The sequence below is a fragment of the Salarias fasciatus genome, chromosome 22, assembly GCF_902148845.1.
Source record: "Salarias fasciatus chromosome 22, fSalaFa1.1, whole genome shotgun sequence".
NCBI classification, from domain to species: Eukaryota; Metazoa; Chordata; class Actinopteri; order Blenniiformes; family Blenniidae; genus Salarias; species Salarias fasciatus.
Genome location: NC_043765.1, coordinates 31,662,456 through 31,682,975, shown reverse-complemented (window position 1 = coordinate 31,682,975; position 20,520 = coordinate 31,662,456). Strand labels below are relative to the sequence as shown.

The following is a 20,520-nucleotide window of genomic DNA, read 5'->3' as shown; positions in this document are numbered from 1 at the left end:
AACAGAAAATGGCAAAAGATCCACTACTGAACTGCAGCTGAGACCATGACCACCTGTGCTGCCTTCAGGTTTGTCAGTTTTCCCTGAATACACTGAAAAGTTCCACGTATATCCAGTAGCAGAGTCTGCAGGGACAAAGAGTTTATACCCCCACTTTGTGGGCTTGTCTTTCATGTACTGTTTCATACTTGTTCTAGCTTTAGATGCTACCATCCGCTCATCTTTACAGATGTTTCTGTATGGCTGAAAATGAGCGGCAGGCATCCACTATGTCTGTGTATAATGGTTTTGCAGAGATGATCGTAATTGGCAGTCTGTCTTTTCCGGTCATTCTCCTCATCATCCTCATGACTACTGAGGTGCAACGACCACAGGATGGCCTCAAACCGGTCCCGGGACATGTTCTCCCAGGGGAAGGCAAAGTTGTACGGCCACTTTCTCCTCCAGTAATCCCCTCTGTTATGTACTTGAACAAGGCCAGAGAAAACAATAATTGAAAGAAAAATATAAAAGTCTCTCACAGTTAGAGGTGCCCACCGAAACTTGAGCCCTGCCCCAATCCTTTTGGCAGCATTGGCATTTGTGTTGTCAATAATTGTCCTTATGACTGATGTACTGAAAAACAGCTGGAAAGGTGAAAGAGGGGTCCATGCTGCTGTTCTGTCAAATGTGGGCCCAGGTTCCCGGGCAGGTGCAAATTTTTGCAACTTTCCCGGGCTTTTGTTGTGTACAAGGTGAGAATTGCTCTGGCGGAGCTGATGCACGGCGGGAGAGTCTACTAGATGGGGGTTGGGTCGATGTTGAGGGCCTTGGCTCATCTTCCTCATCTTCCTCATCACTGCTGAAGCAAGTACATGAAGTGGTTTTACTCACTAGCCAACTCAACTGAGTCATTCAACAGAAATATGTGTTTGCTGATGTCTAAGAACCTAACTCTGGCATAAGTATATGAGAAAGCTGCGATGGCCTGTCAAAGGTTCAAGGGTAGGCACAGATTCTGGACAACCCCACAGAGACAGAGGAAGGCATTGTTTTACCTCCGCAGGAGTGTTGTGCATCCCACACCTTAAGCTTCATCTCATGCTGTGACAAACAAGTGGCTCCTTGCAAATCCTGGAACTGAGGCAGAGTACAGATGCTCTACAGCTGAATGTATGGCAATGTGGAATAAGAAGAGCAGGTCCACAGTGGATCAGAGGGAGTGGATGATGTACTTTCCAAAAGGCTCATTGTCCCCTGCTCTACTAGGTGGAACTCATTTTATGATGCTGTGTCCAGAATTTGTCCAAATCCCTGAAACTGACTTGAGTGCAGCTAAAATGTGTCAGCGACAAGGAACTGCATTTTCTGAAGGAATACTGTGCCACAATGAAGCCACTCACTGTTGTTCTGGACATCCTGCGAGAGGACAGCTGTCACTGTGGCGTCCTCCTGCCCGCTCTGGAGACATCGATGCCAAAGACTCTGGAGCTGAAAGACTGTTTGACTGGCCTTCCTGAAGCTGCAGTTGAGGTAAGAGTCATCCTACACTTCTGCAATGAGTTTTCCCTCTTTACTGCACAGACACGGCATTTAATCCGACACCACGCAGGATTTTAACTACAGAGTAGATATCATCGTCAATATTGTTAGGTGAGAGAGAAGCACTAATATCAGTGGTGGGCGTAGCTAACCAAAAACTTAGCTTCGATAACCGTTCTTCCGCTAACTGAAAAGTTAGCTTCGATAACGCTAAACCGATAAACTGCTAAAAGATTTAGCTGAAGCTAACAATAACCGCTAACGCCTGGTTCACACAGGATGCGCCGTGCGCGGAAGCGGCAGCGCCGCACACCGAGTTTCGGATTGAGCTCCTATCTGACGGTTCATAAGCACCGCGAGCGCAGCAGCCCACTCTGCTCCTCTCCAATTTCTGTGCGAGCCCAGAGCGCCGAGAGCGCATAGGGGATTATTTGTTTACGTTGCGCCATGACGCAAGCACATATGCGAGTCATTCAAATACCCCCGGAATCTTGAGTTCCGGGGCTTTCTAAGAGTTTTTGAATCGTTTCAATCAGACAAACGGATCGGGAGTTATATGCATTAAAAACCGCAGAGAAGAGACTTTTCATTACTTTGCACAGTAACAGAAGCTCTTACGAGAGGCGTTCAAGTACCCTCGGAAACCAGAGTCGCTAACGTGTAAATTTAGCGGAAGCTAATTAGTCCGCTAATGTTTTTCAAAGTTAGCTGAACAGCTAATCTGCTAATGAAAATGTTAGCTTCGCTAATTAGTGGTTAGCTGATTAGCGGACTGCGCCTTCCACTGACTAATATTAAAAAATGTATGTTAAGAAAAAATGTGCATGAAGTTATTTTCTTTGCATTCTATTAAGGGGCTCTAGTTTTGAAGTATTGAACATATTGATAAATTGATTGATAAATTGATTTCATTTTATTAAAACAAATGACAACAGAAACTTTATTTGGATGTGTGTGTGTGGGGATGTGTGTGTGCGTTTCCTCCAGGACCTCTGGTTTCCTCTGATGGTCCAAAACATGAATGTCAGATTAACTGCTGACCTAAATTGCCCCACAGTGTGAATGTGAGTCTGTCTCTGTGTTTGACTGGAGACCTGTCCAGGTTCACCTTGTCCTCCAGCTAAGATGGGATTGGCTCCAGCAACCGCGACCACGGACAAAAAAGTGATAAATGGATGAATGAATGAACTTTACTTGGAATGAACTTTTCAAAACAGTTATATCATAAAAACATTAAGAGCAAATAAAATACAGAACATAAAAAATAAATTTCTAAATATGTAAACAGAGGTTAAATAAATTAGAAAATGAGAAAAAAACAACAGAACGTAAGTTAAGAAAATCTAAACGATAAAAAATTGTCTTCCAAATGTTGGCTCAAAAATGAAATAAACGGATAATGATAAAATAAAGCAGCAGTAGCTTGATCTCTGTGAACACGCTGCTCGGGGTTTGAAACCAGCTGGTGAAGCCGACGCTCCTGAAATTACACTGCAAAAACACACAAGAAAACAATTTATATCAAATTAAACTGAAAACACATTATGGCTAGTTAATACATGACAGACTCAGAACTCAGTGGGAAAACTGGCAACTCCCCTCAGTGACGAGTTTTAGGATGTCCGGTGTTACGGATGTGACTTTAGTTCCAAGCACTCTTCCAGGTTCTGGAGCGTCAGTCGATTCTTCTCATGGTTCTTGATGCATTCGTGGAAGAGGAAGTCGACTCGCTGGTATGGGTGGAAGGGAACATTGTCAGCACATAAAATGTGACTTTCTTCTTCTGGAAATCGGTGAGCTCCAGCTCAAACGCAGCCTCATCCAAAACAGGGATGCTTTTTTTTGGCCAGGGAGGAGAAGTCTGCACTTGCTCACACAGAGAGTGGGTCACGTACAAATGCGATGAATTCCTTCGGGAGAGAGTAGTCCTCAAACCTGGCAGTGAAGTTGGCTCGTAGCTGCTTATGAAAGCCACCATGACTCTGTCACGTGTCCTTGTGCCTCAGTTTCCAGTGTGCTGAAGTGCAGGAGCCTCCCAGTTGATAAGTCTGACTCCAACAGTTCCAGTTTCCTCGTAAACGATTCCAGCTTTTCCACCATGTCTGCTATGGTTTAGCCTCTGGCTGGTAGCTGCACGCTAAGTTGGTTCAGGTGGCAAAAAATATCTGTCAGAAATGCTACACTGGACATAAACTTTTCATCTTCCAGGACGGCGAGGTGGTCGGCTGCTGCCTGCATGTTGCTGATTCTCAGGAATGCTTTGACCTCATCCAGCAGTGTGCAGAAGCGCTCCAGCGCTTTGCCTTTACTGAACCAGCACAGCGTCCGACAGCGCGTCCACCCGGCGGGCAGCAGACCTGGCAGAAAGAGGCACCTGCTTCACGGAGGCAATAATATCATGCATTGTCTTATCGGTGGCCAGCGCCTCCAAAACTTCCACCTGCGCGCAAAACCTGCTGCAAGTACTTCAGTTTTGCGTTTTCGTGCGTCTGTCTGGAGTGGACATGCCACTTTGAAGCTGCCATGCTTTGCTTCATGGCGCCGTCTGACATTGTACTCTTTACAAACAGCCACGGCTTCTTGGCAGATAACACATACTGGTTTGTGAAATCGGGTAAGACGGAAGCATACTTCTCCTTCCACTCGTCTTTGTATGCCCTACCCTCGCTGTCCGTTTTCCTCTTCAAGGCTTTCGATAGCGACATGCCTTTGCTAGCTAGCAATGCTTTGAGTGTTTCAAGTTGCTTTTTTTGAAGTTCCGTTGTTGGTAACGGCGACAGTGGGACGGTCCATTTCATCATGGGAAGTATCAGTCTGCGTCACTCCCGGCTCTACTGCGAATATCTGCTGCAGGAAGAGAAGGATCCTCGGTGTCATTGTTCTGTCAGTGACAGAAATCGCTCAGTTAAACAACAAAATGGGCACGTTTTATAGAAAACATTGACTTGCGCCTCTTTGTACATCTCCGTTTATCACAGAGTAGTAATACTATTAGTAGTAGTAGTTACCATAATACTAGTCCAGCCCACATTTGTAGGATTGTTTTTCTTTTCTTTTTTTTAATTGTACATCTTTTTCTCCCTTTACTTAATCAAAAAGCAATCTCTAGGTACACACACACAGTCAAGTCGCTGGGCGAGTGTCTTCCAAGGTACAGGGCAGTCTTTCCTTTATGAGCATCATAACTCTGAACACAAAATGTGCAAAAGCACAAAGGAACACAGAAATAAACGTCCTCTCCTGTGTGTCGTGGCAGCAAAGCATGTAATTCACGGCAAAACGAAGAAAAAAGTATTTAATCATCCATCCATCCATTTTCTACCACTTATCCGGGGCTGGGTCTCGAGGGCAGCAGTCTCAGCAGGGATGCCCAGACTTCCTGTCCCCAGACTCTTCCTCCAGCTCTTCTGGGAGGATCCCAAGGCGTTCCCAGGCCGACCGAAAGACATAGTCTCTCCAGTGTGTCCTGGGTCTTCCCCGGGGTCTCCTCCCAGTGGGACATGCCCGGAACTCCTCCCCAGTGAGGCGTCCAGGAGGCATCCTAACCAGATGCTGAGCCTCCTCAGCTGCTCCTCTGGATGTGGAGGAGTAGCGGCTCTACTCCGAGCTCCTCCCCCTGTCTCTAAGGGAGTCCAGCCCCCCTACGGAGGAAGCTCATTTCAGCCGCTTGTATCCGGGATCTTGTCCTTTTGGTCATGACCCAAAGCTCCTGACCATATGGCCTCTACTTCAGGCCACTTGGTGAGGCAGTTGGTTATCACAGCGATATACCGGTTACCGCTGGCTGATGGAGCGAGGGGCCCAACCAGGTCCATCCCACACTGAGTGAAACTGGTGTCTGGAGGAGCGATGGGGTGGAGGACTGCAGGGACCTGGCAAAGATGGTTGCTGCACTGACAGTCATCACAGGAAGCTGTATGAAAAAAAGAAGAATAGCTATAATACACAACAACTACATAAATTTACATAAAAAAAATGGACCTGGGGACTTTAAAACATTATAAAATATCAGGAAGGTACATATCCTATGCCATAGAAAAAGGACCCGGGGACTTTAAAACATTATAAAAATACGGGGCGGGGGCGGTTGTGTGGGGGTGACGCGGGTGTCCGGGGCTGGGGAGCGCTTCATTGGCGCTGCGGCGCCGCTGAAAGCAGCCTCGTCACTGGGGCTGTGGTTCTGCGGGGAGCGGGGGTCCTGGTTCTCCCCGGAGCGGCATTGGTGGCGCCCCGCGTGCCTCCTCACCGCCTCCCTAATCAGCCTCCGGCGAGCAGCGGAGGTCGAGGACTGCTGCCGCGCTGGGACCGCCGATGAGCGGCCCGGTTCCAGAGCCGCGGCGGAGTGATCCGTAGCCACGGCGGGGACATCCTTCTCCGGGGCAGCGGCGGGGAGCTCCGTCAACAGTTTACTTGACGGAAGAACCGGCACTAATCACCCACTTTTGAAACCACTACGCCCAGACGCCATGTTTAGTAAGTAGTCAAAAATACCGTTCACTTCCATTATGTCCGCTGTGAAGCTCTCCTCAGACCCACCTCAAAATAAACAACAGCTCGCCCTCACAAAAACAGTAAGCCTGCTGTTCGAAATGACTAGGGAATTGCGCTAAATGGGCCAATTTGCCAAAATGTTGAAGTATCGCTTTAAGGCTCCGATCAGCATGGACTAAAACACAGGACGGACAATTCAGAAACCAGCATTAAAAGGAATTTTTAAACAGACAGAGTAATCAAGCCTGCATATTGTTAGCGGATGTATTTTTGGTCTCAGAGTGCGGCCGTGACTGGTTCTGCCGCCTGTGCGAGGTTTACAAAACAGTACTAGAGGAAGAGACGCCTAATCGTATCAATCATCAGTTGACCAGAGGAAGAGGGAAAATATACAAAAGCGCACACACCTCCAACAAAACATTCCACTGGTTCTTGCTGGTGCTTCTCCTTCTTTGTGTGTTCCCCACCAGCACGCCGAAGTGCAGCGATCCACTCCTCTCTCCATTCTTACATCGGCCGGAAACCTGTGAAACGACGATCCTGCCTTTTTCCCTCAGTAGTTGCCACACGAAGCTGCTGCATAGTGAGAACCATGTTTCCACCACTTTGATGCAGACTTCTCCGTCGAACACGCCACACACTGTTTGTTTTCACTCCAACATGGCGGCGACTGCCTGGCGTGCATTGTGAGGCCGGTGTGACGTCAGCTGCAAATACTCGATATGGTCATCGTCCTGAACTGAGAGACTATTCTCACTGTGAAGACTGACTGAAGTAATTCACAAAGCGTTTATTGAAGTATTTCACCATGACATAGTGAGAAGTGTGAAATGATACGAAGCACAAATCAAATAATCAGTTTACATTTTGGAAATAAAGCTTTAACCAAATGAAATGTGGAAATATTCCCTCTGATTTCAGCCAAGTCTGTTTAAAAACCTTATTTCTGAAGGAAGCATTTTTATCAGCAGTTTAACATGAATTAACGAATTAATGAGGCTTCTGATCTGAAACGAAGGTGATTTTGACGTTGGAACTTGAACGCAGCACCGGTGCCCAGAGCAGAGCCATCAGCAGGGCCCTTCACACTCCGGAGACACACTGTCCTTCACTGGCGGCCCGTCCCGGCGTGAGACGGCGTCCCACTCAGCGATGTTAGAGGAAGAATCAGGCTTCCCAACCAGCGGGCAGCTGAGCTAACAGCTGCATGTGGAGAGATGCATAGATATCATATAAGAACTAGATGCCTTAAGGCGGAGTCAGCAACGTTGTTCACTGGCGGCCATCTTAGGACAGTGGACCATGCTGGGGCGCTCTGTGTAATCTAAGGGAAGGTGAGTGATTTACAGTAACTAAAATACTCAACTCATTGAATTCTTGACGGATTTACAGACGGTTTGATTTGTTAGTAATGTTACGTTGCTATGATTCGGACTAAATGTTAAAATCACAACTTTTCTTTTTGGATGCAGTTAAATGTCTACATGTCAGACGTTTATAACAAACCAAGTTGTTTGAAAATCCATTGAAAATTGAGCAATCTATAGCTATTTCAAAGTTGACGCTCCATTGACATTAATGTGATCAGTGAGTGATCGGCCCTGTACCAAAATGGCTGCCATGTGACGACGTTATTCCCCACTGGGTTACAGCGCGCATGAGCCATCTAGTGTTTGTATATATATCTATGGAGAGATGTGCTGCGTGCCACCATCTTGGAGAGGGGGGTCAGAGAAGCAGCAGTGCAGGACAGTGGATGGAGGTCAGGGTGTCTCCTTCATCTTAAAGTAGAATTATTCGCTGAATCAACAGAATCAACAGAATCAACACTAGATGTCCTCAAATACACCGACTTTCCAATACACGCATATATTAAATGGGTGAATTGTTTTTTTCCCTAAAATGTGGAACGGGAACTTCAGCCTCGTCTGATGATGTTTCTGGCTTTAGTAAAGCTAGGGTTGGCGATCTGAATTAGATAAATTATTTTTTAAAAATACTGGTTAAAATTATCTTTATGACCCGATGGGAAGCAATTCATAGCGTGTTCTTAAAGTAGAGCGGAAAATATCCGCTATCTACAGCAGGAGTAAAACGGGAAAAAAAGCAACCAATAGTCTTGCTGGGACACCTTGGTTGTAAACCAATCAAATCCCTTTGCTGTTCTACCAGCCCCCTGCGCGTACATTTCAATAGCGTGCACTGGCCCTGGTTCAGTGTGCGCGTTGCCAAGGTGCATGAAAAATAGAACGAAGCGGAGCGGGCGGGCTGCAGAGCGCAGCCTGCAGAGCGCGGGCTGCAGAGCGCAGGCTGCAGAGCGCAGGCTGCAGCTGCAGAGCGCTCCCCTGTGCATTGTGTGCGGGCAGTCATATAGGTTAACATGGGAGACGATCAGAAACTCCGTGTGCCGCGCTCTGTGCCCAGTGCGTTCCCCTCATAGCAGCGGTGGTCGTGCATGTAAGCGGGTGCAGGGTGGGAGCTGGGCGGAGCTAGGTGGAGCCTTGGGGAGATGCTACATTCGAATACATGCTAGTTTTCTAAGATCGCTGACCCTAGCTTTTAGTAAGTCTTCATCTTCTGTTGTGTTTCTTTGCAGAGCTCAACGCTCCTCTCTTCTCCTCTGAGATACAGCGCCCCCTAAAGGCCTGGGGTATGAACTACATCGTTTTGAGTCATTTCCATGATGTCCTCTGGACATTTAGATACATGTAAACCCCAAATTATTCATATTCCAGGAATATTTAGACTCAAAGTTAGTTTTAATCAACCAGAATTTTTTTTCTTACCAGAACTGAAACAGGATTCTGAATGAATGAAACAGTGATTAAAAAAAAAGAAATAAAATAAAAACTGATGAAACCTGTGAGACACTTTGTGGAGACGAGAACAAGCCGTAATAAGAACAGATATTTCAGAAACAAGCCCAAAAAATAATCAGTATTGACAAAGACCCTTATAAAACATTTTTGGTCCAAAGTCCCTGATAAAGAGCAGCCTGATGGAGACATGAGACCACCAAAGACCCTCACAGAGGCTGCTGGACATGATCCAGAAGGACAGACACGTGGACAGAGCACCAGCCCAGGTGAAACCCCCATGTCAGGTCCAGATCCAAGCTAAAGGAGGGACGTCATGCGCCGCTGGGACAACATGGAGACCTGGAGACGCTGGGGATTCCATCAGATCAGGAAAAACCTGGAATCTGGTCAAGAAAACACCCGATGGAGACAAAAGGACTGAGAAGACAACAGAAAATACATTTGTCCCACTTGAACTCCAGGCTCTACTGCCCCCTACTGTCCTCTACTGACCCCAACCCTCTTCTACTGTCCTCTACTGCCCTCTGTTGCCCCCTACTGCCCTCTACTGCACCCTACTGTCCTCTACTGTCCCCTACTGTCCTCTACTGACCTCTACTGTCCTCTACTGACCCCAACCCTCTTCTACTGTCCTCTACTGCCCTCTGTTGCCCCCTACTGTCCTCTACTGACCCAACCCTCTTCTACTGCCCTCTACTGTTGTCTACTGACCTCTACTGTCCTCTACTGCACCAACCCTCTTCTACTGTCCTCTACTGCCCTCTATTGCCCCCTACTGCCCTCTACTGCACCCTACTGTCCTCTACTGCACCCTATTGTCCTCTACTGACCTCTACTGTCCTCTACTGTCCTCTACTGTCCTCTACTGACCCAACCCTCTTCTACTGCCCTCTACTGACCTCTACTGTCCTCTACTGACCTCTACTGTCCTCTACTGCCCCAACCCTCTTCTACTGTCCTCTACTGCCCTCTGTTGCCCCCTACTGCCCTCTACTGCCCTCTGTTGCCCCCTACTGCCCTCTACTGCACCCTACTGTCCTCTACTGCCCTCTACTGTCCTCTACTGACCCCAACCCTCTTCTACTGTCCTCTACTGTCCTCTACTGTCCTCTACTGTCCTCTACTGCCCTCTACTGTACTGACAGCTCGGCTGTCTGGATGTGAAGACATGTTCAAACTGCTGATCCAGTAGGTCTGGGTTCAGTTCTTCCTACTGTACCGGGACACTGCTGAGTGGCTGAAGGACTAGGGTCCACCCAAAAGGTCACTCTGATCCCGGGGGTCCCGGTCCGTCCCCAGAGCTCGCCGTACGTTCTGCCAGAAGACGGCGGGGTGCCCAGCGGCCCGCGGCCAGCTCAGGTAGGACCGCCTCTTGACCACACTCCTCATGCGGTGGTACGCAGTGAGGCGGTGGGCTGGGACGTCCTCCACGAACAGCAGGATCAGCACGTCTCTGTGCTCGTCGAACAGACGGTAGCTGTGAACGGCACGCGCTCCCATCAGTCGCTGTCTCAGTGAGTGCACTGAAAGGAGAGGCGGCGCCCCCACCTGGCCATCTGGATCTCTCTGGAACACCACTCGCTCTGCAGGTAGTGGCGGCTGATCACACAGATCGTCTTCCTGCTGCTGTAGATGGCGTCTGTGATGTTTTGTATGATGGGCATGCCTGAAAAAAACAAACATCTTAGCAACATGCTAGCATTACCAAAAGGAATTAAACTACACGTTGCATTCACTTTATTTTTCTTCCATTAGTAAAGAGCAACTGCAAAATGGCAACTTCCTGGAAGAACTATGGAATAATGTAGTCAGTAATAATGGTCACAAATGGCAGAATTTGAATTTATGGAACGACTGGTACAGGAATAATCCATCCATCCATCCATTTTCTACCACTTATCCGGGGCCGGGTCTCGAGGGCAGCAGTCTCAGCAGAGATGCCCAGACTTCAATGTCCCCAGACACTTCCTCCAGCATCTCTGGGAGGATCCCAAGGCGTTCCCAGGCCAGCCGCAAGGCATAGTCTCTCCAGCTTGTCCGAGGTCTTCCCCGGGGTCTCCTCCCGGTGGGACATGCCCAGAACTCCTCCCCAGGGAGGCGTCCAGGAGGTTCCATCCTAAACAGAAGCTGAGCCTCCTCAGCTGCTCCTCTGGATGTGGAGGAGTAGCGGCTCTACTCCGAGCTCCTCCCTGGTGACTGAGCTCCTCCCCCTATCTCTAAGGGAGTCCAGCCCCCCTACGGAGGAAGCTCATTTCAGCCGCTTGTATCTGGGATCTTGTCCTTTCGGTCATGACCCAAAGCTCATGACCATAGGTGAGGGTGGGACCAAGGATTGACCGGTAAATCGAGAGCTTCTCCTTTCAGCTCAGCTTCTTCACCACAACGGACCGATACAACGACTGATCACTGCAGCCACTGCACCAATCCTCCTGTCAATCTCACGCTCCATCCATCCCCCACTCGTGAACAAGACCCCAAGATACTGAAACTCCTCCACCTGGGCCAGAGTCTCTCCACCGACCTGGAGAGGACAGACCACCTTCTTTCGATCGAGGACCATGGCCTCAGATTTGGAGGTGCTAATCCTCATCCCTGTTGCGTCACACACGACTGCGAACCGCCCCAGTGCATGATGGTCCAGATTTGAATGAGCCAACAGGACAACATCATCTGCAAAAAGCAAAGATGAAATCCTGTGGCTACCACACCTGACCCCCTCCTGCCCCTGGCTGTGCCTCGAAATTCTGTCCATAAAAATGATGAACAGAGCCGGTGACAAAGGGCAGCCCTGCTGGAGTCCAACATGCACTGGGAACAGGTCCGACTTACTGCTGGCAATGTGGACCAGTCTCCTACTTCGGTCATACAGAGACCGGACGGCCCTGAACAAAGGGCCCCGGACTCCGTATTCCCGGAGTACCCCCCCACAAGACACCACGATGGACGCGGTCGAATGCCTTCTCCGAATCTACAAAACACATGTGGACTGGTTGGGCAAACTCCCACGAACCCTCTAGCACCCTATGGAGGGTATAGAGCTGGTCCAGTGTTCGACGACCAGGACGAAAACTGCATTGTTCCTCCTGAATCTGGAGTACCCTGGCATAGACTTTCCCGGGGAGGCTGAGTAGTGTGATCCCCCTATAGTTGGAGCACAACCTCCGGTCCCCCGTTTTAAACAGGGGGACCACCACCCTGGTCTGCCAATCCAGAGGCAATCAATCAATCAATCAATTTATTTTTGTATAGCCCAGTATCACAACAACAGTTGCCTCAGAGGGCTTCAAGATGTTACATTGATTGGTAAAAATAAAAACAGTGAATAAGCATAATGTTAATATGTCAAATTCACAGTAACGAGACAAAACAAAGCAACCACCACCTTAGACCCTCACATCCGGCAAGAAAAAATTCCAAAAACCCAGTGGGAAAAGAAATCTTGGGGAGAACCACAGTATGGAGGGATCCCTCTCCCAGGGACTGACAGCTTTGGCAACAGCTAGCACCGCCCCCGACCGCCACACGATGTTGGAGAGACGTGTCAACCAAGACAGTCCCTGCACATCCAGAGACTTAAAGGGCAACTTCGGTTTTTTGACACCTGGACCTTATTTATAGGTGTGTGGATGCTCATATACTCACTCAGACAAACATCGTTCAGCTCGGAGTCCTTCAGAAATTATTTAGATCTAACCAATTTAGCTGCACTTACCGGGGGCCACGGCAAGGGACCTTCAGCACGGGACATAATCTCTGCAAAATCGCTCATTTCGGCTATATTTTTCTATCCATCGCCAGTGTTATCATAAAGTCAGCTCATCCACTGTTTTCCACCTGAAGACAGCTGACAGTTTTTGCTAACTTAGCCACAATTAGCTCGGATGGGAGCGTTGTAGAGCTCCTCTCCCCAGCATAGAGGCACTTTGACTCGGCCTCGGCTGTCACGGTGCCTGGGTGCCTGACTTCCAGGGGCCGAGTTGGGGCCGATTGGGTAAACGGCCCGGAGCTTCTCCATGGAGGCTCCGGAGGTCCCAAAGCCGTCGTAGGCGTACCGTGCCCACGGGGACACGCCGTGGGCTCTCTCCCCGGCGGGAGGCTCCGGAGGTCCTGAAGCCGGCGGAGGCGCACTGCGCGCGGGCTGCGGTGCGTGCGCGCAGCTGCCGCGTTCCTCCCGGAGCTCTCTCCTCACCGGGAGGCTCCAGATCCAGATCAGCTCACCCACCTGAAGACAGTAGATGAGCTGACTTTATGATAACACTAGCGATGGATGAAAAAATATAGCCGAAATGAGCAATTTTGCAGAGATTATGTCCCGCGCTGAAGCTCCCTTGCTGTGGCCCCCGCTAAGGGCGGCTAAATCGTGTTAGGTATATACTTTATTAGCACTACTACTATGGGACAATTGTATTAACTGCACATTAGGTCGTTGTGACACTTGTTCCTGAAACAAGTACACCAAGGTTATAAGATGTTCTCCTAAAGTGTAAACATACCCACATGTTCCGGAGATGTCAACACTCACACACTAGTGTCCCAAACATCCTCGATAAGGATGTCAGCTCTTGGTTGGCAGCTGACATCAACACCAAATTATCCAATTGCGAACAAAGTCCAACCTATCTGTCGGGGCAGGCCCAACTCAGAAGAACATGGAATAAAAGCTCTGTCTCATCAACAATCAGTATCCTTTCGGGGCGAAATACTGCGTATCTTTCCCTGTAAGGTCCAGCGCTGAGCATTACATCTGGCTATACTTAAATAAATGGTAATAATCTGAAGTCAGTCCTTTTGACATTCTTTATACCAAGCATAGAATAAAAGAACCGGCTGAAGTCAGCTGGACAGAAGTTCTGGGCTCCAACAATTGGTTGGATCTAAATAACTTCTGAAGGACTCCGAGATGTGCGATGTTTGTCTGAGTGAGTATATGAGCATGCACACACCTATAAATAAGGTCCAGGTGTCAAAAAACCGGAGTTGCCCTTTAAGGTTCTCAGGGTGAATCTCATCCACTCCCGGTGCCTTGCGACCAAGGAGCTTACTGACCACCTCAGTGACTTCAGCTTGTGCGATGGACGAGTCCACCTCTGAGACCTCAGTCCACCTCTGAGACCTCAGCCTCTGCTTCCTCCACAGAAGACGTGGTGACGGGATTGAGGAGGTCCTCGAAGTATTCCTTCCACTGTCCAACAGTATCCCCAGTTGAGGTCAACAGCTCTCCGCCTCCACTATAAACAGTGTTAGTGGAGGCCTGCTTTCCCCTCCTGAGGCGCCGGACGGTTTGCCAGAATTTCTTAGAGGCCGGCCGGGAGTCCTCCTCCATGGCCTCCCCGAACTCCTCCCAGACCCGAGTTTTTGCCTCCACAACCACTTGGGCTGCAGTTCGTTGGCCTGCTGGTTCCTGTTAGCTGCTTCTGGAGTCCCATGAGCCAACAAGGCTCGATAGGACTCCTCCTTCAGCTTGACGGCAGCCCTTACTTCCGGTGTCCACCACCGGAAGTAAGGACACGACAGGCACCGGAGACCTTACAACCACAGCTCCGGGCAGCTGCTTCGACAATGGAGGTGGAGAACATGGTCCACGAGGACTCAATGTCCCCAGCCTCCCTCAGTATATGAGAAAAGCTCTCCTGGAGGTGGGAGTTGAAAACCATGCTGACAGAGGTTGCCACCAGATGCTCCCAGCAGACCCTCACAACACGTTTGGGTCTGCCAAGTCTGTCCTGTTTCCTCCTCCGCCAGTGAATCCAACTCACCACCAGGTGGTGATCGGTCAACAGCTCTGCTCCTCTCTTCAGGTGTCCAAAACACAAGGTCAGAGGTCAGATGACAACAAAGTCGATCATCGACCTCTGACCTAGGGTGTCCTGGTGCCAAGTGCACTTATGGACACCCCTGTGCTTGAACATGGTGTTTGTTATGGACAAACAGTGACTAGCACAGAAGTCCAATAACAAAACACCACCCGGGTTCAGATCAGGGAGGCCATGCATCCCAATCACCCCGTTCCAGGTCTCACTGTCTCTGCCCACGTGGGCGTTGAAGTCCCCCAGTGGAACCATGGAGTCCCCAGTCAGAGCACTGTCCAGCACCCCTCCCAGGGACTCCAAGAAGGCCGGGTACTCTGCACTGCTGTTCGGTCCATAAGCCGAAACAACAGTGAGGCACCTGTCTCTGACCCGAAGGCGCAGGGACATGACCCTCTCGTTCACTGAGGAGAACTCCAACACATGGCGGCTGAGCTGTAGGGCTATAAGCAAACCCACACCAGCCCGCCGCCTCTCACTGTGGGGAACGCCAGAGCAGTGGAGAGTCCAGCCCTTCTCGAGAGATTAGGTTCCAGAGCCCAGGCTATGTGTGGAGGTGAGTCCGACTATATCTAGCCGGTACCTCTCAACCTCCCTCACAAGCTCGGGCTCCTTCCCTCCCAATGAGTTGACATTCCATGTCCCTAGAGCCAGTCTCTGTGTCCGGGGATCGGGTCGCCGGGCACCCTGCCATCGGCTCTCACCCAATCCACACTGCACCTGGCCCCTTTGGTTCCCTCGGTGGGTGGTGAGCCCACCGGAGGTCAGGCCAACGTCGGCCCTTCGTGCTGAGCCCGGCCGTGCCCCGTGGACAAAGGTCCGGCCACCAGGTGCTCGTTTACGAGCCCCAACCCCAGGCCTGGCTCCAGGGTGGGACCCCGGCTGTGCCTTACCAGGTGACATAACTACCTTTGTTCTTTATCTGTGCATATGGGCTTTCGAATTGCTTTCAGTCTGGCCCGTCACCCAAGACCTGTTTGCCAAGGGAGACCTGACCAGGAGGCATAAAGCCCCTCGGCAACATAGCTCCTGGGGTCTTGCGGGCGCTCAAACTCCCCCACCACTTTAAGGTGGCAGTTCTAGAGGGAGAGGTGGCAGTTCCAGGAGGAATTATCCCTCTAGAACAGGCATAATATTCCAAAATAAAACATGTTCACAAAAGAACTGAATGGAAAATGTAAATTCAAGGAAGAACACTGAGGAAGCTCTACTTCAAACATCTGCTTCAGCAAAGAGAAACTGTGTGAAACTATTGTTCCATCAGTTAATATTGTGTAATCACATGATGTTAAACCTCCACAGAGTCAACAATGTTCTGTCAGAATTCCTTCCTGGTTCCTCAAATACCTGGTTCAAAGTCTCTGTGGTGCAGACAGAGCTTCCAGCCCTGCTGTCCCTCCAGTTCTGGAACCAGCACTTCGTAGACCCAGGCCTCGTCACACACATTGTAGGAGATGAAGGCGTCATACTGGCAGCCGACGTCGCCCTTCCTCCTCTTGTTGTCGTAGAGGAAAGCCAAGAAGAGGTAGTAGGCATAGATGAGGTGAAACCTCAGGAAGTGGTGAATGAAGGAAGACAGGAGGACCAACAGGATGAGAGCAGCAATGGAGACGAAGCAGAGGAAGCTCACATCCATCCAACATGAGCGCACATCAAAGTCCAGAAGCCGTTCTCCTCGCTGGCTGACGGGAAAAGCACAAATGTAGCGGTAGCCATTAGCTACCTGTGTCTGGTTGTTGCTTGTGGCCCAGCGGACGAACCCAGAATTGGAGCACTCACATGTCAGGAGGTTCTCTGACAGGTCCAGGTAAGTCAGGGCAGGAAGGGACTGGAAGAGGGTCTCGTTGATGATTGACACCTCATTTTCACTCAGTTTCAGAAACTTAAGTGCTGATAGCTTAGCTTCAGCTAGGAAGTCCAAAGACCTGAGGTTATTGTTGGAGAGGTCCAGTTCCTCCAGGTTTGTGAGAGGCCAGAAGACTTCCGGAGACAATTGTAACAGATTACTGTAAATTATCTGAAGACTTCTCAGTCGAGGGGTGTACTTAAAAGTGTCTGGGTGTAAAGGGTTTGTGAAGAAGTTCTCCGTCATCAGTCGTTCCAAAGATTTCAGTCCACTCAGCACATCTGCTTTAATGAAATCATGGTACAACTCAACTCCTTTCACAGTGAGAGTCGTCAGGTTGACCAGATTTGAAAACAGCGAGATGTTGTATGGTTGAAATGTCCCTGGTGGCGTGCTGAATATAAAAAATACCCTCAGATTTTTCACACTTGGTAGCCCAGAGAAAAGTTCTCTGTAATACTGAAACAGAGACACAGTGAGACTTTCAAGATCATCAAGTCCATTGAAAGCCCCGAGTTCAACAGCAAAGTCTTTGTCTGTCCCTAAATCCAGATCTCTGAGAGATGACAGACTGCTGAAGGCTCCTTGCTGAAGTTCGTCCAGGTGATTATTATGCAGATTCAGTAACTTTAGTTTCCCAAAATATGGTAAAGTGAAAGCGCCTGCAAAAGCAATGACCTCATTTTCCCCAATATTCAGATCTTCTAAGTCCTTCAGTTTCTCAAAGACACATCCCTGGAGGACGGAGATGCGATTGGACATCAGATTCAGACTCTTCAGCCTGGTCAGATCTCGGAAGTCCAGACAGTCCAGCTCACTGATGATGTTCTCGCTTAAATCGAGGTATTCCAGCATCGGCAGCGCCTGGAGAGCCAGTGACAGTTTGGACAGCTTGTTGTTCTTTAGTGACAAGATTCTGAGGATTTTGGTGGACCGGAAGGCATGTTTGGACATCCTGACAAAGGCATTAGAGGTAAAATTGACCTCAGAGAGGCCTGAGCAGGACTTCAGCAGGACATCATCCACACTTTCTATTTCCGTTGTGGTTATAACCAGAGTTCTCAGTGAAAGACGTTGGCATGCAGTGTCAACAAGGCCATCTTCTATCCATGTCTGCATTAAACTCAGGTCAAGTTCTTGCAGTCTGCCAGTGGTCCTGAACATTGCCTTGTAAGTGCTGAGGCTAAAGTTAGTTCCTCTAATGGATAACCGTGTCAGATTCCTCAGAAATGTCTTGTTGGCTACGTCCCACTCCATGTTCTCGAGGCATTCTTCAAAGCTCAGGTCCTGCAGGTGAGGGAAGATGTCTTTTTTGAGGCTGAACTTGGTCAGAGGGTTCAGGCTCAGGTCTAGAGACATGAGGTTTGAGGCATTCAGAGGCTCGTTGTCTGACTGGAAAGACAATAGCCCGTTATAACTGAGATCCAAAGATACCAAAGTTTTGAGTGTCAGGGCCGGAATAATATTGGCAATTTTTTGCAGTTGGTTGGCGGCCAGCTGAATGATTCGTATAGAGATCAGAGGCTCAAAGGCTCGGGCAGAGATGAAGAAGATCTGGTTTATGTTCAGATTGAGATGAATGAGTCCAGAAAGACCCTGAAACATCTTGTCTGTCAGCTTTGTCAGTTCATTGTTGGCGATGGTGAGATTCACCAGCTCTGTCAAGTCAATAAAAGCTCCATCGTCCATGAGAGAGATGACATTTGAGTGAAGCTGAAGAGTTTCGAGCTTTGATAGGCCTCGTAAATCCACCTTGGAGATCCTCATTATTCCATTCTCAGACAGCTCCAGGATCCTAGCATTCCTGGGAATGTCGTCTGGGATGACGGCCAGATGGCGACTCGAGCAATCCACATCCACATCATTAGCATTAGCATCTAAGTAGACTACTGTGCAGTTCTTGAGTGAAAAAGCGAGAGAGAAGTCAAGCAGAAATGAGCAGAGCAGAAGTGAAAGCAGCAGCAGAGCAGAACTTCCTGCAGCTCCCATCTTGACCCTGGTCTGAGGTCTGTCTGGAGGTCTGAAGGGTCCACACAGGAAGTCAAGACATCAAAACTCATGCTGAGCCATGAACCATGACTTCATCCAATTCACTGCTGAGGCTAATGCTAACATTAGCTTGACAAGAAAACAGCAAAAATACCTCCTGAAAACATCAGATGTCCCATGTCAGTGGCATTAGCATGGAGCTACAGTATACATCATTAGCATTGGCCTATTTCCTCTGTATTTGTCATTAGCATGTATGTACAGTGCCTAGCATTAGCATTAGAACGTGTCCGCAGTACGTGTCACTTGCCTGCATCCACAATATCTCTCACTGGCTTCTCATGAACACCCAGAACATTTAAAAAAGTTCCTTTGCTCTCCGGGTCTAATAAATAGTTACCTTACAAATACTGTACCAGTGGACATTAACTGTGTAAAGTAAAAGGTGCTTTAGTCCACAAGTTAGCTCATAACTCAAAGCAACTTTCTTGTTAACTTAAATAAAATTACTCTTTTGAAGAAGTAACATGGGCATCAATATAGAAAGTGAATTCCTGATACGAACTTTTTGTAAAGTAACTTTAATAGGTAACTAGTAACTAGATAATGTAGTTTGTGAATTACCATGAAAAGCAGTTACTGTAGATTTAGCTGGTCACTCAGTGAAGTAACTTGTTTGCTAGTCATACAGGTAACTAGTTAGTGATAAGTTACTGTGTCCATTACTTGGAAAAATAGTATGTTCAGCAGTCAGCAGTCTCTCAGAGAAGTCAGAGGAGTTTCAAAGTAATCAGTGATGAGTTACTTACTCTGCAGGATGGAAGCGGCTGAGACGAGGGGCTGCAGGGTTCTGACTGAGGAGGAGGAAGTTCTCACTGCTCTTATCAGTTACTTCCTCCTTCGAGGAAAACATCTCCACCTGCACCTCAGTGCAAACAGTCTGAGAGTCATGTGGAGATGGAGGAACGCCTGGTTTGCTTTCGCGAGCAACTGAATAATAAAGTATCTCCAGAGTCAGACCACCTTCTTCCGGTCCAGGACCTCGGATTTGGAGGTATTGATTCTCATCCCTGTCACTTCACACTCGGCTGCAAACCGCCCCAGTGCATGATGGTCCAGGTTCCATGAAGCCAACAGGACAACACTATAAGCAAAAAGCAGAGAGGAAATTCTGTAGTCAGTGAACTGGACCCCCTCCGGCCCCTGGATGGACCTACAAATTCAGTCTATAAAAATTCTGAACAAGAACCGGCGATAGAGGGCAGTCCTGCCGGAGTCCCACATGCACCGGGAGCAGGTCCGACTTACTGCCGGCAATGTGGACCAGACTCCTGCTCCGGTCATACAGAGACCGGGCGGCCCTTAACAAGGGGCCCCGGACCGTACTCCTGAAATACCCCCCAAGACAAGACAGAATGAGTTGAACTACTTTAGACCAGAATCCAACCGACTGTTTTTCAGTATTTCTTTTAAGAACAGCTTGTTTTTTTCAACTCAATGAGTTTATAATGTCCTTGTCACATAATGTCCTTGATGAATTCCAGTCTGGTTCAGGACAAATCACAGCACCTAGACGTTTTTTTTTTAAATATTTTAAATGATGTTAGATCAAATTATGATGCACTTAAGTTAACAGTGTTGGTTCTGCTGGATCTTCTGGTGGCATCAATACAAGAGACCACACTGCTCTTTCAACTGGTTGAAAACACCTGGGCTTCCTTGGTGCTGTTGTCAGATGGTTTCTGTTCTACCTCCCAGACAGGACAGTCATGGTGAGTCTGGATACTGGCTCCTCCAGGGTCCAGAGTCTCATGTGGTTCATCAGCACCTCAGAGGATGTTCAGGTTTTTAAAACCAGAATCAAGACCTTTCTGTTTAGTCTTGCTTTTAGCAGATTTATGTAGTTTCTTGTTCTCTGATGGTGTTTCCTCGACTGGTGTCGGGAGAAAGAAGGGCTCTGAGGGGTCTGGAAGGTCATGTGGCCTCTGGGTGTTCTTGTCTGGGTGTTTTTAAACTGAAATGCTCTTTGAATTTTTTATGTATGAAA

The 20,520-nt window shown here is 48.7% G+C and overlaps 2 protein-coding genes across 3 annotated transcripts in view; both read right to left on the bottom strand.

Annotated features, from left to right (window-relative positions):
• Positions 1-407, bottom strand: part of LOC115409661 (rho guanine nucleotide exchange factor 2-like) — a 43,013-nt gene extending 42,606 nt beyond the window's left edge. Inside the window, exon 1 of the mRNA XM_030120923.1 lies at positions 400-407. The gene's annotated coding sequence lies outside the window, so the exon portion shown is untranslated. The remainder of the gene's footprint in view (positions 1-399) is intronic.
• Positions 408-9,163: 8,756 nt separating this feature from the next.
• LOC115409344 (toll-like receptor 13) lies at positions 9,164-18,473 on the bottom strand. Of its 2 annotated transcripts, XM_030120486.1 has the most exons (4): positions 15,986-18,473; positions 10,380-10,497; positions 10,051-10,308; positions 9,164-9,214 (listed from the first exon to the last, which is right to left on the bottom strand). In XM_030120486.1, exons 1-3 carry the CDS (start codon positions 18,471-18,473, stop codon positions 10,077-10,079), a joined length of 2,838 nt encoding a protein of 945 aa, XP_029976346.1. In that variant the 3' UTR covers positions 9,164-9,214; positions 10,051-10,076. The 2 variants fall into 2 exon arrangements, with proteins under 2 accessions (XP_029976346.1, XP_029976345.1); XM_030120485.1 differs by lacking the exon at positions 9,164-9,214 and having other exon boundaries at positions 9,564-10,308.
• Between the last annotated feature and the right edge of the window lie 2,047 nt (positions 18,474-20,520).

Coding starts and splice junctions, on each gene's coding strand:
- LOC115409344 (XM_030120486.1), bottom strand. CDS start 18,473: ATGGGAGCTGCAGGAAGTTCTGCTCTGCTGCTGCTTTCACTTCTGCTC. Junction 10,498..15,985: donor CCACAGAGACTTTGAACCAG/GTATTTGAGGAA, acceptor TGTTTTTTTCAG/GCATGCCCATCATACAAAAC. Junction 10,309..10,379: donor AGAGAGATCCAGATGGCCAG/GTGGGGGCGCCG, acceptor TGCCGTTCACAG/CTACCGTCTGTTCGACGAGC.